Below are 16518 nucleotides of genomic sequence, written 5' to 3'. Positions count from 1 at the left end.
TACAGACGAGATGAAATATTTTGAATAGTAATAAATAAAATATTATTATAATATAATTTTTTAATATTAATTTTGTATTAAGATTTGAAAAAGTTAAATTGTTTATTATATTTTATATGAGAATTTAAAAAAGTTATAATGATGAGTTGAGATAAAATGAGATGAGATTTTTGGTTTTGATTAATCCAACCCATTTAGATAACAGGTAGTGTTGTATTATCCGTTTTGACATATTTAATAATTAATTAAAAATATGTTAACACGATACGATTTATTTAAATCTGTTTGTTTATGTAAATAGGTTAAATTAAAACACATAACTCATTTAACCTAATTAACATAATTTCAGATAAAGTCAAAATTTATATTTATTAATAACCACAATATCTTAAAAAATATATATCAATATTTTTCAAATTTTAACATATAATAAAACTAATATTACAAACTATACAATAACTAATATGAATATAGGTATAAAATTACAATCCTAACAAATAAATAAATAAAAACGTAATTATATCGAGAAATATCAATATTATAACTTAATAATAATAAAATTTTAATTTTGAAATGAATTATAAATGGGTCAAAACGAGTTGATTTTGTGTTAAGCAGGATAATCCGTTTACAAATATTGTCTTAATGGGTCAAATCATTTTGACACAAACCTTTTAATATCAAATCCAAACCTATTAATTTCGTGTGATATTTATATTGAGTTTACAAATTGTGTCACATATTGTCACTCCTAATCAAAATATAACTCTTGTTTGGATAGTAAGATGAGATGAAATAATTTTAGATGAACTTAAAAGTTAAATAAAATATTATTATATTATTATCTTTTAATATTATTATTATTTTAAAATTTAAAAAAATTTGAATTAAAATATGAAAAAATAAATTTTTTATTATATTTTATATAAAAATTTAAAAAAATTATAATAATAAAATAAAATTATTTCCCAATTCAAAGTATCTCCAATCAGCATACAGCTGCCACCCAAGCCACCTCGAGATAGCTTTTCACCTCGTGGTGGCCCAAACCCTAAGTCACAAGAGCCCTTCTTAAGAGTCATGTTTTGACAGTCCAGATTTTGGCGTCACATTAGGAGTAAATAGTGATTGTTGTTTAGTTATATAAACTTTAGAATATAATTCGTTTTTGTTATTTAATTGTTTTCTAGATTTTTTAATTTATTTTTACACGACAGAGTTAGCATGGCTGATGTTGTACTAATGACTAGCCCTGTGCTTTGACTTCGACGGAGTCGGAACCGTACATTCCAAATTCTGACTTCAACTTTTGTCAGAGTGGAAATTGTGCTCCGATTCCAATTTCGAAAAGAATCGGAGTTCAACTCCAATTGACTTCCGATCGGAACTCCAATTTTCGATTAAGTTGGACTTCCAATTTCTGATCGGAGTCGAAATTTCTATTTCCAACTGTCGAAATGACTAATTAAATGGTTATGTTAGATCCATTATTTGACATATCTAACTAATTGATCGGATTTTTAAAATGACTAAATTTCAATAGAAATTAAACAAGTAAACAATAAAATTTATATTGAGAAATGATACTATATTACTCTAGTTATGCTGTTCTTTTTATCTTATTGACGAGACATCACCATGCCACATTTTATTTAAAATTTTTTAAAAAATTAAAATCACGGATAGGAAAACTTAAGATTTTAACTTTTTTTTTTTTAAATGTGTTTTCAAATATCATTTTATTTTAAATATATAAATTTTAATAAACCATATGTCATCAACATCAATGGAGCAAAATGAGCTATATAACAAAGACGACATAATAAGAATTATGTTTGATATAATATTTATAATATTTTTTAACAAATAATCATGACTAAAGAATAATGAGATATTCAAATAATTGACACTTATTTTTGTGATATAGGTCCTCTGACTCCTCTGAATCTCTGATCCACTAATATTGATACTTTCACAATAACATTGAATGTATAAAAGCTTGTTTTGATTATAAATATAAATTTTTTTTGGGTACCTTACAATGTTATTTATCGTTCAAATGGAATTTATATAACAGTATGTACTGTTCAAATGAAATTTATCTTGTTTGAATGGGTATTAGGGACAATATTTGTATCCCAAAAGCTCAAATATGTTTGAACACATTAGATTGTATAATTAATTATTATACATAATTTAGAAAGTCCTAAACAATTGATAATATAAATAATAGTTCATTTCAAAGTTTGATTAAACAGTCCATAAGAATAAATATATTGATTCAATTAAAAAGAAAAACATCATCTGCAGCACCGTACTTGGTCATTCGGAGTACTTGAAATTAAGATAAAAAAAAAAAATCTTCAATTAATAAATGTAACCAAAATTGATTAAGAAAATTGAACATAGTAAAAGTAGAATTTAATTACCATTAATAACAATAAAGATTAAGTTAGTTCTGATATCACTTATCCTTATCCATACTCCATCAGTTATCAGCAATTATACTAGGGTTCACAATGAAATCTGTGAAATGATAAAAAAGATAAATTAAATATCAATATGAAATCATAAAAATAATTAAATAATCAATAATAAAAAGTAAAATAAGGTTACTCTCTTCAAGCCTATAGCTCTCATCATCAATACCAATACCATCTAGCCCAATGAGTGTATCACTGATCTAGTTCTCATCATCAATTAAGATGCGTCATGCATTGAAACGGTCAAAAGGATTTGTCAAAGCTTATCGAACCCCTCCGATGTTCAAGTAGTAATGATCAAGAAGAGATTAGAAAACTCAATAAAAAAAATATTTCCACTACACCATTTGATTATCTTCATCCAATAGAGTTGTCACTTAAGCCTGTGAATTGTGATAGTTTATATGCACTCCACCCTCAGTTTTTGGGTCATAGCTAAAATAGCATATTATGTAATATTGTGATTTGTTGGCAAAAATATTTAGCATAAAATTACCTTTATTATTAATCACAAGAAAAGCCTTCGATTGAAAAGACTAATGTGTAAATAATACAAAATGTTTGCATGCATTGAATTAAACTAGAAAATTTCATTTGCACCATATATTTCTTGGAGTAGGTTTTAGTATATAGAGACAAATCCGTTTATTTTTTGTTTGTGACATTTCCACAAACACCTTACGTTTATAGTCCAAAATCAAGAATTTAACGAAAGAAACATCACAATCATTTCCTCAATACATTAGCCTTTCACACTTATATAATCTACACAATCTAATTTCCAATTTGAAATACCAAATAATATCTAAATTTCGGAGCAAATTCCTAAATTTCAAACCCTAAAAATTAAACTTACCAGTTTGCAAAAAGGGCAAGAAGAAGGCACTGCGGCATGAAGCAATCTATGGCAGACGGGCGGAGTGACTGTGAGCCGTGGCGTTGTGCAGCGTGAGAGGAGAATCGTGAGAGGCTGCGAGCTGAGATGTGTACGTCTGACTGAGCCGTGCGGAAGAATGAAGAAAACCGATGAAAGGGAACGAAGAAAAAAATGAGGTGAAGATGAGGAGTGATCAAAATAAATTAAAATGACATCATTCCTATTTAAATGGAATGTCGTCTTTCTAGTCACTAAATTGAAACCATTCCATATGCAAAACGGAGTAATTTCGCATCTGGATTTAAAAAAAAAAAAAAAAAAGTCGGAAGTGAGAATCGGACTTCCGAACACTCTGATTTCGTCTGAATTGAAATCAGAGCAAAAAACGGTTGGAATCTAAGTGGTCAGAAATTTGCATACCCCTACTAATGACTTGGAAAAGGCTAGAGTAGAGTTGGGTTCGATGAATTCTTCGGGCAAACCTTTTTTATTTAATGATTAAAAAAATATTTTTTTAATAATATTATGAATTTTTTAAAAATAATATTTAAGGGTTTATGAAAAAAACATTTGGATTATCAGGATCCATCAGGCTAGCACGACTCTAATGAATTATGATTTGAGTTAAAAATTCAATTGAAAAATAAAGACTTAATTATTTTATATATAGTGTAGAGTTCGATTAAAACTCAAAACTCCTACATTAATTAATATCACGTGAAAATATCCTTTGTTTTAAACAGTTAAGTATGTGAAAAGTGATACGTTCATATATTATTTAAGAGAAATTCTATATAAAAGTCTTTCACTACATGTTTCTATCTAATCAATTAATATGTGATTTATCATTTTATTATTCTATATTAATATTTAAATATGTGTATTTAAATAAAATAATAAAAATAACAAATTACATAATGATTAAATAGAGTTGTGTGGTGAAAGACTTATTTCTCATTATCTTAAAGTAGAGATTTATGCTTATATCATCTTTTAAGTACAGTTTTATGCCGACTACACTATTAGCCAGCATATACTTGAAAAAAATCGAAGCTCCCGCGATAGCCAGCTCTCTGATGTTCAGATGAGTTCAACCCTCCCACAAACTTCTTTCTTTCCCACATCACTCCAACCTCCCACTCTTCCCAACCCTTCATCCTTCTAACGATTTCCCCAATGGATATGGAAAACCTGATCAACCAAATTGAAGCACTTTCTTGGGAGGACTTATGCTTTTCTCCAGAACAAGAACCTGCAAATGAAAATTAAGACTTATCACTCATTGGAAGAATCGTTGCTACACGACCTCTCAACAAGACTGCACTTCATGCCTACTTTAGGGTAGCTTGGGACTTTGTCAGTAAGTTTCACATAGAAGATTTAGCCGTTAACCTATTTCTTTTTACATTTCAAAAGGCAAGTGATATACAAAGAATTATGAACCAAATTCCATGGAATTTTAAAGGGAATCTTCTTATTCCCAAGAGTTGCCCAGTAGGTTCATCATGGCAAGATATCAGTCTCTGCACATCCACTTTCTACGTCCAAATACATGGTCTGATTAGAAAACATATGACGGAAAATTTGGCCTCAAAAATAGGGAGGGCTCTTGGTAACTACCTTGGTGTGGATGTGGACCCTTTGTTTGGGTTGGCTAGCAAGAAATTTATCCGGATCAAGGTGGAGCTAGACATCAACAAGCCTTTGAAACAAGGAATATGGGAACCTACAGAATCTAGTGTATCATGGGTTTCGTTTAAATATGAACGCCTTTCAGACTTCTGTTACGCTTGCGGTAGAATTAGACATTCTCATATTTTCTGCACCTTTCTAAGTATTATCCCAGATCACCTACCCTTCGGACCTTGTTTGCGTGCAGACTCACCAATGTTCAAACCGGTTCAAACACAGAGCAATCATTCTAATATCTTTAAGCTAGCTTTGGTCAAATTCATAGAGGATGACGGTTTTGACAGTTCTCTTCATAAAACAGAGACTGAAGGAAACATGTTTCTAGACATTTTGGCCCCTGCTCTAACCTCTACGTTTAGAGGAACCAATGCTCCTCCTTTATTGGATAAGGGGAAAGGGATTGCTATCCCTCAGGAAGAAGTTTTTCTAGTATAGGAAGCCTTCTCTCAAGGGATGGACGGGGAATTCATTGGCATTCAACCCAAGAGGATGACTCCATTTTCTCGGAAGCAAAGAACAACAAGAAATAGCCGATTAAAGTTAGGTTTCCTCAAGAACTCATATCTAGTTTTAATTCACCCGAAAATAGGTTTAATATTTGTGTTGATGAAAAAGCTGAACAAGGAAAGGTTGAAAAACACATACCATATTGGATTGACTAAGGCAACAAGCTAGAACAGCTGGGTTTCATGCCGTCTTCTCCGATCACCAACTCAGTCGTGATAGGCAGAGCTTCAGGAAGGAAAGAATCGGTTGATCCAAAGGTTGAGATGACCTCAACTACTATCGAATACAGTAACCTTCCAGAGTTTAAAGCTCCACCGACAACCGGAGATGAAACATTCAATATGAGTAATAAATTCCCTCCACCAAAACCCCTTCAATCAGTCACTCAAGGAGGTCTTATCTCACATTAGAGGCAAAATCGGGATCTATACAGCAAAAAGAAAGATACGGCTCTGCAGAATATCCTATCCTACTCGGTTTTTAAACTCAGAAACCTAGCCTTCTCGTTGGACGCAGCTGCAAGAAGCTGCTTCGGGTATTAAGTCAATGCTGATCAAACCGTATGGGCCCCCTCTCTAAAGTCCTCTCCAAAGCCCAAGGGGAATGCGAACTGAAACAATGCAGTTTATAGAACCAATGCCCGACAAGTTAACGTGCCCAAACTTTGAAGTTAGTCAGCCTCTAGTCCACCAACAACGGGAAAACAAATGGAAGTCTGGCCCACCTTTTAATGCTCTTAATCCCACGCAACAAAAACCGAAGGCCATAAATTTCACACCCACAATCACATATCAGCCAGTTCAACTTACTCTGGATAGCCAACGCTTGAATCCCCCACCAGGATTTTCTTTAAAAAAAGACAATTGGGCTCGCCATCAGGTATGGGGCAAATTATTCAGAAGGATATATACCATCCTCAGAATAGCAAAGGCCAGCAAAGAGTTCAGTTGCCTTGGTTCAAATTTCATAGACTGAAGCTTCGTCAAAAGGATGCCTCTAGAGACCGAAGACATTCATCTCCCGAAACATAAAATTAAAAAAATATCAGAGGCAGTTGGCAAGAAATCTGAAAGAGGCAATGAAAAAACAGAGGCAGCACTCAATGCTATTATCAATCAATAAAAAAATCACTGGAAAAGAAAGAAAATCCAAGGGAACGGCAAGAACAAAACCTTATAGTAGGTCTACACAAAAGGCATCTTCAACTGGGGAAACAAAAAAAGCTAACGAGGCAGGCTCAACCATGCCTCCAAGTCTTCTATGAAAGCATTGATATGGAATTGCAAAGGTCTAGCTCGCCCAAAAGCAATAAAAAAATATAAGGGCATATATATCTAAATATAGTCCGAATATTATATTTTTGTTAGAAACTATGGTGCCTAGTAAAAACACATCTACTATTGTAAATAGACTAGGTTTCTACCCTTTTGTGAATGCCCCCGCCTCGGAAAAAAATGGAGGCATTTTGTTATTATGACGATCGGGAGTAGATATTGAACCGGTGCATGTTAATGCAAATGTTATTTATGTTTTGGTTTATTACGATCCTCCTAATCATTCTTAGTTGTCTACTTTTGTTTATGCCCCAGCTCAATGGAAACATAAGGCAAATTTTTGGTCACATTTGGGCATCGGAGACTTCAATGATATACTTAGTCAAACAAATTAAGTGGGGGGGTAGGCCAATCACATCTTCTTCTATAGGTGGATTAAAAAGCTTAATGGACTCTCATGGCTTAATCGATATAGGCTTCTCGGGACCAACTTTTACTTAGACAAATAATCGATAAGGGCATGCGATGATCCGAGAGCGGTTAGATCATGGAATAGCTAATGCCCTTTGGAGTACACTCTTCCATTATGCCTCTATTCAGCTAATATCTTCAACCTCAGATCATAAGCCTCTTCTGCTCAATACAATGAAGATAAGGAAAAATGCTTCTCCTTTTAAATTTGAGGAATTTTGGACCCGTGAACTTCTAAGCAATGTTATAATCCAAGATGCATGGAGCTAACCTTTCAACGGCAATCCAACTTTTATCCTATGTAGCAAGATCAAGGAAACAAAAAAAGCACTCAAGCTTTGAAATAAAAATCACTTTGGGAGAATTCAGTCAAATATCCAGCAAATAGAGATGGAGCTCAGTTAGCTACAATGCACCACGCCGAATCCTTGTAATTTACACAGAGAGAATATCCTTCTCTACAATCTTCAAGAATAGCAAAAGCATAAAGAAATCCTTTGGAGGCAAAGGTCGAGAATAAATTGGCTCATTATAATAGACTTGAACACAAAATTTTATCATCTGTCAAGCACTATACACCAAAGAAGGAATGGGATTGACTCCGTCAAGCAAAGTCCAGGTATTTGGACAATGGATCAAGACGTGATTGAATCAAATTTCATAAAATATTTTAAATCCATATACAAATCCACGGAACCAATTTTCCCAGAAAATCTTGAGAATCTTTTTGAAAATCATATTTCAAGGGATGAAAATGATTCCCTAATTGCTTTGTCTTTGGAAACTGAAATTTATGGTGCTTTTAAGCAAATCTTAAACCACAAAGCCCCATGTCCAGACGGAATGACCGCTCTCTTTTATAAGCATTACTAGCATATTGTTAAGAGAGAGGTGATTGCAGCTATGCAAAATTTCTTTAGAAGTGGAAAACTTCTTAAACAAATGAATCATACCCACCTCGTTCTCATTCCAAAAATTTCCAACCCAAGTTCCCTCATCATTACTGCCCGATTAGCCTGACAAATGTTATCTACATAATCACCACAAAGATTCTGGCAAACCATTTAAAGAGAACTTTCCCAAACATCATCTCTCATTTTCAAACAACCTTTATGCCAGGCAAAAATATCAAAGAAAATTCAATAATTGCCCATGAAATATTCCACCATTTAAATAAGCACAAGGGGAACAAGGGTCAGGTGGCCCTAAAGTTAGATATGGAAAAAGCCTTCGATTTTATTGAATGGAATTTTCTTTTTGCCGTTATGAAAGTATTAGGTGTTAACTTAATTTAGATAAACCTTATCAAGGAATGCATTACTACGTCCTCTTTCTCTATTCTCATTAATGGATCCCCGAAAGGGTTTTTCAAAGCTCATAGAGGCCTTCGCCAAGGTGATCTCATATCGTATTTCCTCTTCATCCTTTGTACGGAGGTTCTCTCTCAAGGCCCTTGGCACGATCGGAAAGTACCAGGCAGTTGGAAGGTATAAAAATTAGTAGAGATGGCCCACCTATTTCTCACATTCTCTTTACAGATGATTTAATTATCTTTGTGAAAGCAAAAGAAAGATAATATCAAGATTGGTTAGACCAACGCATCAACCATAACAAATCCTCAATCTACATCATGCAAAATACTAGTTTTGTAGCAAGAAGGAAAATCTTGGAGATTTTTCCGTACAAAGAATCGTCATAAAAAATGAGATATCTGGGGATTCAAACCACTTTCAGTTGTTCAAAAAAATAGAACTACAAAGAGATGATGGGGAAAATAAACAAAAGACTAGAGGGATGGAAATCTAAACTGCTATCTTAAGCGGGTAGATCCATGCTTATCAAAATAGTAGAAAACACCATCCCCACTTATCAAATGTCAATGCACATGCTCCCAAAGTCTATCTGTAAGTCTCTGAACAAGCTTCAAAAGTTTCTGGTGGGAAACCACAAAAGATAAAAAACACAATTTCTGCCTAAAATCATGGAAGTCAATCTGCCAATCAAAAAAAGATGGAGGCTTGGGATTACGACAAATAGAAAACATGAATGTTGCTTTATTAGCAAAGACAGGATGAGAAATAAGTCAATCAAATGTGGACATATGGCACAAGCTCCTCTCAAAGAAATATCTGAAATCAAACGCCTTCGCAAGTGTTGCTTCTAAGATCACATACTCAAGTCTCTGGAAAGGAATTCTGAAAACAAGATCCCTGCTGAAAAAAGGCATGTGGTTCAAAATCCCAAATGGTTCATCGTTGAGAGTTTGGCTTGATCCCTGGGTTCCAACTCTGGAAAATTTCAAACCACTCCCTATAGAACCCCTAACTGACCTTTCGCCTATCCTCAAGGTTTCAGATCTGATAAATTCAACAAATAGCTCCTAGGATCTTCAAAAATTACAATATCTTTTCTAACAAAGTAGTGTCTTAGAAATTTAAAACATCATTCTACCCACTACAATACAAAGACCAGACAGTTTCATTTGGATAAAAACTCAAAATGGGAGATTCTCTTTTAAATCAGCCCACCATCTTATATCCAACATGACAAATACTATCATAATAGCCATCCCAAATATCTATTGAAAAAAGATATGGAATTTCAGAATCCATGATCATCACAAACTCCTTTTATGGAAAATCCTTTGGGATATTTTTCCAACCAAAGAAAGATTAAAAAGATTCATCTCTTGCATCCCATCCACAAACTGTCATCTTTGTGATGGAAATGAAGAAACTGTTCTACATCTTTTTATTGAATGCCCCATTTCAAGAATACTGTGGAGTCAGAGTAAGTGGCCACTAAATCTCTCCTCCTTGACTATAAACTCTATGAATGATTGGTTCCCTTTCATCTTAAATCCAAAACAAAAGTTAGGTTTCAATTCACAAGATGAACAACCTTTCAGATTTTTTGCAATATTGATCATGGATTTCATTTAGAGGCTTCGAATGACTTAGTTCATAACAATACGAGTTTCTCTCTTCAAAAAGCATCGCAACAGTTGAACTTCTCATATCAAGAAAATCCTTATGCTTGGCAAGAAAAGCAAAATGCCTCAGTTGAGATATTACGGCAGAAACAACTCAAAAACCAAATCTGTATCTCTTTGACGCAGCTGTCAAAAATTCCTCTTCTGTAGTCTCAACAGTAAGTAGGAACTCAAAAGGGGCGATTATTGAAATATGGAATGAGGAAAATCCAACTACAACTCTGGTGATTGTAGTAGCTCTCGTAGCAAAGATGGCCTTCAAAATGGCAGAACACTTTAATTATCCACCTATCATTCTAGTGGGGGACTCTCAGTTAGTCATTTCTTCCATCAACGGAGAAGATACAGTTTGGCAAATCGCTCCAATATTCTTTAAAGAAATTGCAAGCTCATTGAGATTTTGCAAAGATTTGAGTTTCAAAAAAATCGATAGATCTCAAAATCGATTCGCGCAATCAGTGGCGCAATGGGCCACTACAAATACTAAGTATGGTAGCATTCCTTTAGATAGTATTCCTAATAGTTTTCTGTATATTGTTAGTGGGAAAGACCCCCCTTAGTTTTCTTGTAATTTTCCTTATTAACATATATGCAAGCTTGCTTAGATTAAAAAAAAAAAAAAAGTACAGTTTTATGCCTCTTGTCCAATCCATTATCCATGAGACCTACTCCTTTTATCTCTCTGCATGACCGCATGCAGCTCATATTCTGTATTATAAAACCACCTCATTCTACAAATCTATCTATTTGGTAATAGATACAATTAATTTCTGAGGTAAATCGATCTTTATGCATCCGGATATATATATATATATATATATATATAAGAATTTCAAGAAACTTAATTCGGATATATCTGTAAGGCGTGGCATACTACAAGGCCCAAAATAACTCCTCAAAAGTTGACATTCTCAGATTTAGTTGATGGTTTTCTCATTTTTTTTCTTCCTTTCTTGCCAATTCAACCGGCGTCTCTCATTGTTTTTCATGTACTGTGATGAGTTCAGCAAAATAGCTTTCTCATCTTGCTTCGGTCAGGTGCTGCTTCCAATTATCGAAGGTAGGTAGGTGTTAAAAGATGCAATTAGGGAAAGTACATGTATATATATATAGCTTTATGCCTCCAGCTAAAGTTGGATGCTAATGGTTTCATGAGAATATGACGGTAGGTACAAACTTAGCTAGCTCTCCCTATATATCCCTTTGATCTGTAGCTTAGAAATGCAGCACTAGTGGCCTAGAGAGAACCATTTTCATGAAAGCGCGCGATTCTCTCTTTAAGGATACATAGTGCGTAGAAGAAGGAACCTTATTCCATAAAATCTTGTTTCTTTATCGATCCCTTTGGATTTAAAAAAGGTTCCATCTACTTTAAAAGCTGGAGCACAAATTTATTTTTGAGAATGTTAAGTACAAACTTTAAATAGATAAATCATTTATAAAAAAGTAGATTCTATTAAAAAAAAAGAATTTTTTTTTTATAATTTTTTAAAGTGAAGTCTACTTTTTATAAAACGCTTATGTACAACTTATCTATTTGGAGCTTGTACATTCCTTGGTTAATAAGTGTGGTTGATGCCAAAATCTATCATGACTAACAATATTGCTTTGTTAATTATTTTTGTAAACAATTAGGTCCCATTTGGATGTTGAGCTGAATTAAGATAAGTTGAGTTTTTTATAAAAAATATTGAGTTGAGATGGTGAAGTGAGTTTTGTAAAGTCTACTTAAGATCGATGAGTTTATATATGTTTAAATATTAAGATGAATTTAGATATATTTTGAAAAGTTGAAAAATGTCGTGAGTCGATCTCGCGTGAAAAAATGTATTGAATTGAAAAAAGTTGTGGGTTTTATCTGTAAAGAGATTTTAAGTTAAGTAATATTTAGTGAATTAGAAGTTGGATGTTTAAATATTCAACTCATTTAAAATTAGACTAAATTAAATTAATCTATGTATCTTACAAGTTCCAAACGGCCCTTAATGTTATTATTGCAGGAAAATATATATGTACGTTACATGCTTCGTCGAGATAAAATGAAAATTTATACATAAATACCGCAGAACATGTAAAACTCAGGTGGAATTACTGTTTGCTGTAATGTGCACACTTCTCTGCTACCGGGAGATGCCGGATTTAATTGGCTCTTTTTTTAAGTGAAGAAGTAGAAAATAACCCTTTTTGATCTTCCTTTAAGTACCATCTTTGAGAGAGATCTGATCAGCATTGAAGTTCCTGGATTAATGGTCTCCCATGCATAAGCTAAAACAAGAACCAGACCACTGGCCATGCCAAAAAATATTTCAACAAAGCCCCTGCAACAAGGCCAATTTAACTCGAGATTTAGGCATAAAAAATCGAAGACTGGTCAAAAAGTAGAGATCCAGTAAAAAAAAAAACTATGGAATAATACGTACAGTAGTTCTTCCATGGAAGAAGCTTCAAACCATTATTGTACGACGCCTTGAAGAAACAATCCGTTGGCGTGTTGACTCCATTAGGACAGTTACAGATAAAGGAGTTGTACGATCCCGTGAAGCCGCAAACTCCATAGCTGCTCTCGCATCGAGAACACAAGCCTGGATACTCATTATTCACATTGAACTTATATTTGAGGGCAATCCCGTACTTCCAATTTTCGGGTTTAGTTTCCTGGCCATTAAAGCTATAAAACCCAGAATATGAAGTGCACTGCAACTTCTTCAAATCCATTTCAAATGCCGGCCCAAGATCCACCGGAGTGTAAATGCAGCAAGCAGAGATTGGGAGATTAATGGTAATGATAGGCCTGCAAGAGTACAAAACACTGCAAATGGGTGTACCCTCGTTATCGCAGAGAGGGACTTTGGAGTTGTTTCCGTCAGCATAGAGGCCATCCAACGTATATATCGGGGAGGAAGAGATTGAGCAGTCTAATAAAGCAAAGATGGTGTCGTCGTGAAAAGTGAAGGGAGCATCCCAGTCTAGGCCGAAACCTTTGCTTGGTTGAGAGCAGGAACAGGTGGACATGGAAGGATCTGTGATGTAGATGACTTGTTTGGCGTAGTCTATGGCGGTGACAGGGTAGGAACCAGTATGAGTTGTTAGGACGAGGTTTTGTTGGTTGCAAGTAACATATTGCTGGAAGCGTGGATCGCCGCAACCGGGATCACTCCCAAATGGGAATTTGAGGATTTGTTTGCCACAGGTTCTTTGGCAGGTCTGTGCTGAGATTAAGGAGGGGATATTGGTCAATAAGAAGATGAAGAGAGAAATGAAAAAGGAGGTAATCAGACTTATGGAATGAGAATGGCTCTGCGTCATTCTTACAGCTATGGAAAGATCAGAGAGAAGCTAGCAGGAAGTGAAGAGGCAGTAGATGTTGTAAAAGACCGGAAGCATGCAGTTTGTGATTGAAGGGGCAGGAGATGGTGGAAGACTGGAAGTAGTGCACATGGTCGATCGAGTTCAATATATGGGGATTGGGGGATCAATCACTTTGTTACTTTCGGTGTTATATGCAGCTGCCTAGCTTTTGTCACCAAACACATCTTTTCCGGCTTCCCCTTTACCGATCGAATGACTTCTCGACAAATACTATTTTAGTAAATAATAATAAATATGATAATAAAATAAAATGCATTTATCTTTTTTTATTATTTAAAATCTTCAAGTTTTAAAATATAAAAATTAAAAAAATAATATTACACGTTCAACCATTTATACAATATTCATATTTTAAAGCGAGGATATTTATATAAATTGATGTTATTTTTATAAATTATTTTATGTAAATGCTTGTCATTTAAAATATTATTATTTAAAAGATTATAAAAAATAATTATATGTCTCTTATTTTCTATTAAAAAAATATTTTTCTAGACGTGAACAAATTAAGAGAGGAATATGACACCCGAAGAAAATAACACAATCTCACACTTATGGCCTACTCTTACTCTTACTTTTACTTTTAAATTGGTTAATTATTGTTATTTTACTTTTATGAACAATATATCTATTTTATTTCTTTTTACTTTTAATTGGATAATGATTTTTATTTATAATCTATAATTCCTTCATGACCAGTACTACCGCTCAAAACAAGGGTAACCGTAGAATTCTTTTTCTTGGAAGGTCCATTGCATCTCAAAGTTAAAGAAGGCAGAAGAAAAGCAGAAACAGAAAATATATAATATAATAGAAATAATGATTATCTACCTCCTAAATCTCAATCATTCACTAGTCACTACGCCCCCAGATATACTTTTATTCATTAATAAAAGGAAGATACGTACGTATTTTGTGGAGGATAAAGTTTGTGCTCAAAGTCTATTCAACTCTCAAATGCTGGCTGTCATCCATATAATGTGATCTGTGTTAAAAAAAAATTTTAATTCACACTACAAGAAAATGTCATTTTAACGGCCAAAAAATTATGCGGGGAGCAACAATTGGACGGCAGAGCCGTTTTCAATTGTAACCGTGTTTTTGTTCTGGCGAGCAAAAAAAGTCACCGCTAAAAAGACCTCATGCGACGAGTTTTCACGCCCCCTCCTGTTTCTTTTTCTTCCCCCTCCTCCTCTTTTTTCTTTCCCCCCTACTCAATATTCCATCTCTATTATCGGTGAGTTTGGTACCGCCCTTCCCAAGCTGTGCCTACTGTCGTGCCGTCGCCACCTCACCGAGGAGGTGAGTCTCTCAATCCTCCGTCTACCTCGATTTCGCTATCTTCATGTGTATGTGCGCCTCTCTCTCTCTCTCTCTCTCTCTCTCTCTCTCTCTCTCTCCCCGTTCGTTTCTCCCACTCTCTATTTCGCCCTAATTATCTCTCTCTGGTCGTAGCCCTTAATCTCTGTCTCTCAGTTCCATCTTCTTATGTGGGGAATCTCGACCGGAGCGTGGACGAGGAGCTGCTACTCAATGAATGGCTCTGTGTTCTTCAATTTTTTTCCCTCCCGTTTTAGGTAAATGTATTGCAAGTATGCTATTTGAGTATAGTTTTATTGCATTCATCTCTGTTTGTTTTCATTTCGTAGATTTGGAGTTCCTGTGTGTTTGGGTAAATTGTTTTTTTAGTCATTTTTGGGATATTCATGTGTGTTTGGCGTTGAGTTACTGTATTCAAAAGGGACATTGAATCTCTTGCAATAGTTTTCCAAGCGACGCCCTGTCTCTTCAACCCTTTCCGCAGGCCAAAAACCCGGTTGGGGAAGCTCAATCCCAGTTATACGAAGCTTGGGAGGGCCACCAGGTCTTTCAGAGAGACGTTGGATGAGACAGGGCCATTGGAAACCATAGAGAATGCCGAAATCAATGATATGCACTCTTGTTGCTTTCTGGGATAGCACCAGTTTCCTAATTGTTCGATTAGCAAAGACATTTGACATCCTTTTGAAAGGGCATGCTGTGACATATACCCGGTAAGCTTTCAAGATATCAGCTGCCGATGTCCCATTGCTCACTAGGGGTGTGTAATCAGGTGTCCTAGTACCCGCCAACCGCACCTCGAGGGCGTTTGCGAAGTAATGAGATAGTCTCTGTGTTCCGTCTCCAAAGGGAGAAGAGTGTTGCTTGATTTGCTTGAGCAGTTCGTTTGCAGTTCTTTGGTCACCGCTCGCCACAGTATGTGCACACTATGTTAGCAGGGTCCATAAATCTACCACTTCCCCCTTGTTGCCTTGCTTCTTCGAGCGGGTTGTTTTGCTATTATTCTCTCCACTACTCCTATTTCCACCATGCTGAAATCTTGTCTTTTGCTTTGAAATTCACATGAAATGGTACAGATATACACCGAAATAACTTGTACCCAAGATAGCATGTCACTTTGTATGGTTTATCTGCTTCTTCAGTAATGATTTGTTTGTCACTTTGTCTGCTTCCAGTACCCACCATGCATGTCACTTTGTTTCTTTGACTATGGTTATTCTCTTTTGCTAAGACACACAACAGAGGAAGCAATTGCTGCATGCATAGAGGCAATTGAACCAGCTCAGGCTGCATTGACATCTCAGTTGCGGAACACAGTGATAAATGATCTCATAGAAGGTTTAACAAAACATGATTGGTTTACAGAACTTGATATTGCTAATGAACCACCTCCTGTGAGATTTTCTTTGAGGGAATGGATCAACCAAGCCAAGGAAGTTCAAGTAACGGTTTTTATTGCAGGTTTTGATTACCATCCATTTATTTTCTAGTGGAGGAATATTACATTTGTTTCTTTTTCTTTGAGTCTCAAAA

General features: G+C 34.8%; 2 protein-coding genes and 1 long non-coding RNA gene across 3 annotated transcripts; all 3 read right to left on the bottom strand.

The window, feature by feature from the left end:
• Positions 1-4296: 4296 nt before the first annotated feature.
• Positions 4297-6267, bottom strand: LOC122309291. Its single transcript, XR_006242393.1, has 2 exons — positions 5698-6267; positions 4297-4612 (listed from the first exon to the last, which is right to left on the bottom strand). It is a non-coding gene; the product is annotated as an uncharacterized LOC122309291 (long non-coding RNA).
• A 5991-nt stretch (positions 6268-12258) lies between these two features.
• LOC122310970 lies at positions 12259-13776 on the bottom strand. Its single transcript, XM_043125273.1, has 2 exons — positions 12717-13776; positions 12259-12614 (listed from the first exon to the last, which is right to left on the bottom strand). Exons 1-2 carry the CDS (start codon positions 13600-13602, stop codon positions 12562-12564), a joined length of 939 nt encoding a protein of 312 aa, XP_042981207.1. The 5' UTR covers positions 13603-13776; the 3' UTR covers positions 12259-12561.
• Positions 13777-15350: 1574 nt separating this feature from the next.
• On the bottom strand, positions 15351-16170 carry LOC122310147 (scarecrow-like protein 14). The gene is made up of 2 exons (XM_043124027.1): positions 16060-16170; positions 15351-15911 (listed from the first exon to the last, which is right to left on the bottom strand). The coding sequence occupies exons 1-2, from the start codon at positions 16168-16170 to the stop codon at positions 15351-15353; spliced, it is 672 nt and encodes a 223-aa protein (XP_042979961.1).
• Positions 16171-16518: the final 348 nt, after the last annotated feature.

This window comes from Carya illinoinensis, chromosome 5, assembly GCF_018687715.1.
Source record: "Carya illinoinensis cultivar Pawnee chromosome 5, C.illinoinensisPawnee_v1, whole genome shotgun sequence".
Taxonomy (NCBI): domain Eukaryota; kingdom Viridiplantae; phylum Streptophyta; class Magnoliopsida; order Fagales; family Juglandaceae; genus Carya; species Carya illinoinensis.
Note: the sequence above shows the minus strand (reverse complement) of the source record. Positions and strands in the feature narration are given on the sequence as shown.

What these genes read in the sequence shown, in the direction of transcription:
- LOC122310970 (XM_043125273.1), bottom strand. Translation starts at nt 13,602, where the DNA reads ATGACGCAGAGCCATTCTCATTCCATAAGTCTGATTACCTCCTTTTTC. An exon ending in TCTTCCATGGAAGAACTACT is followed by an intron (nt 12,615 to 12,716) that starts GTACGTATTATT and finishes GCCTTGTTGCAG; the next exon opens with GGGCTTTGTTGAAATATTTT.
- LOC122310147 (XM_043124027.1), bottom strand. Translation starts at nt 16,170, where the DNA reads ATGGTGGGTACTGGAAGCAGACAAAGTGACAAACAAATCATTACTGAA. An exon ending in AGTTATTTCGGTGTATATCT is followed by an intron (nt 15,912 to 16,059) that starts GTACCATTTCAT and finishes CTGCTAACATAG; the next exon opens with TGTGCACATACTGTGGCGAG.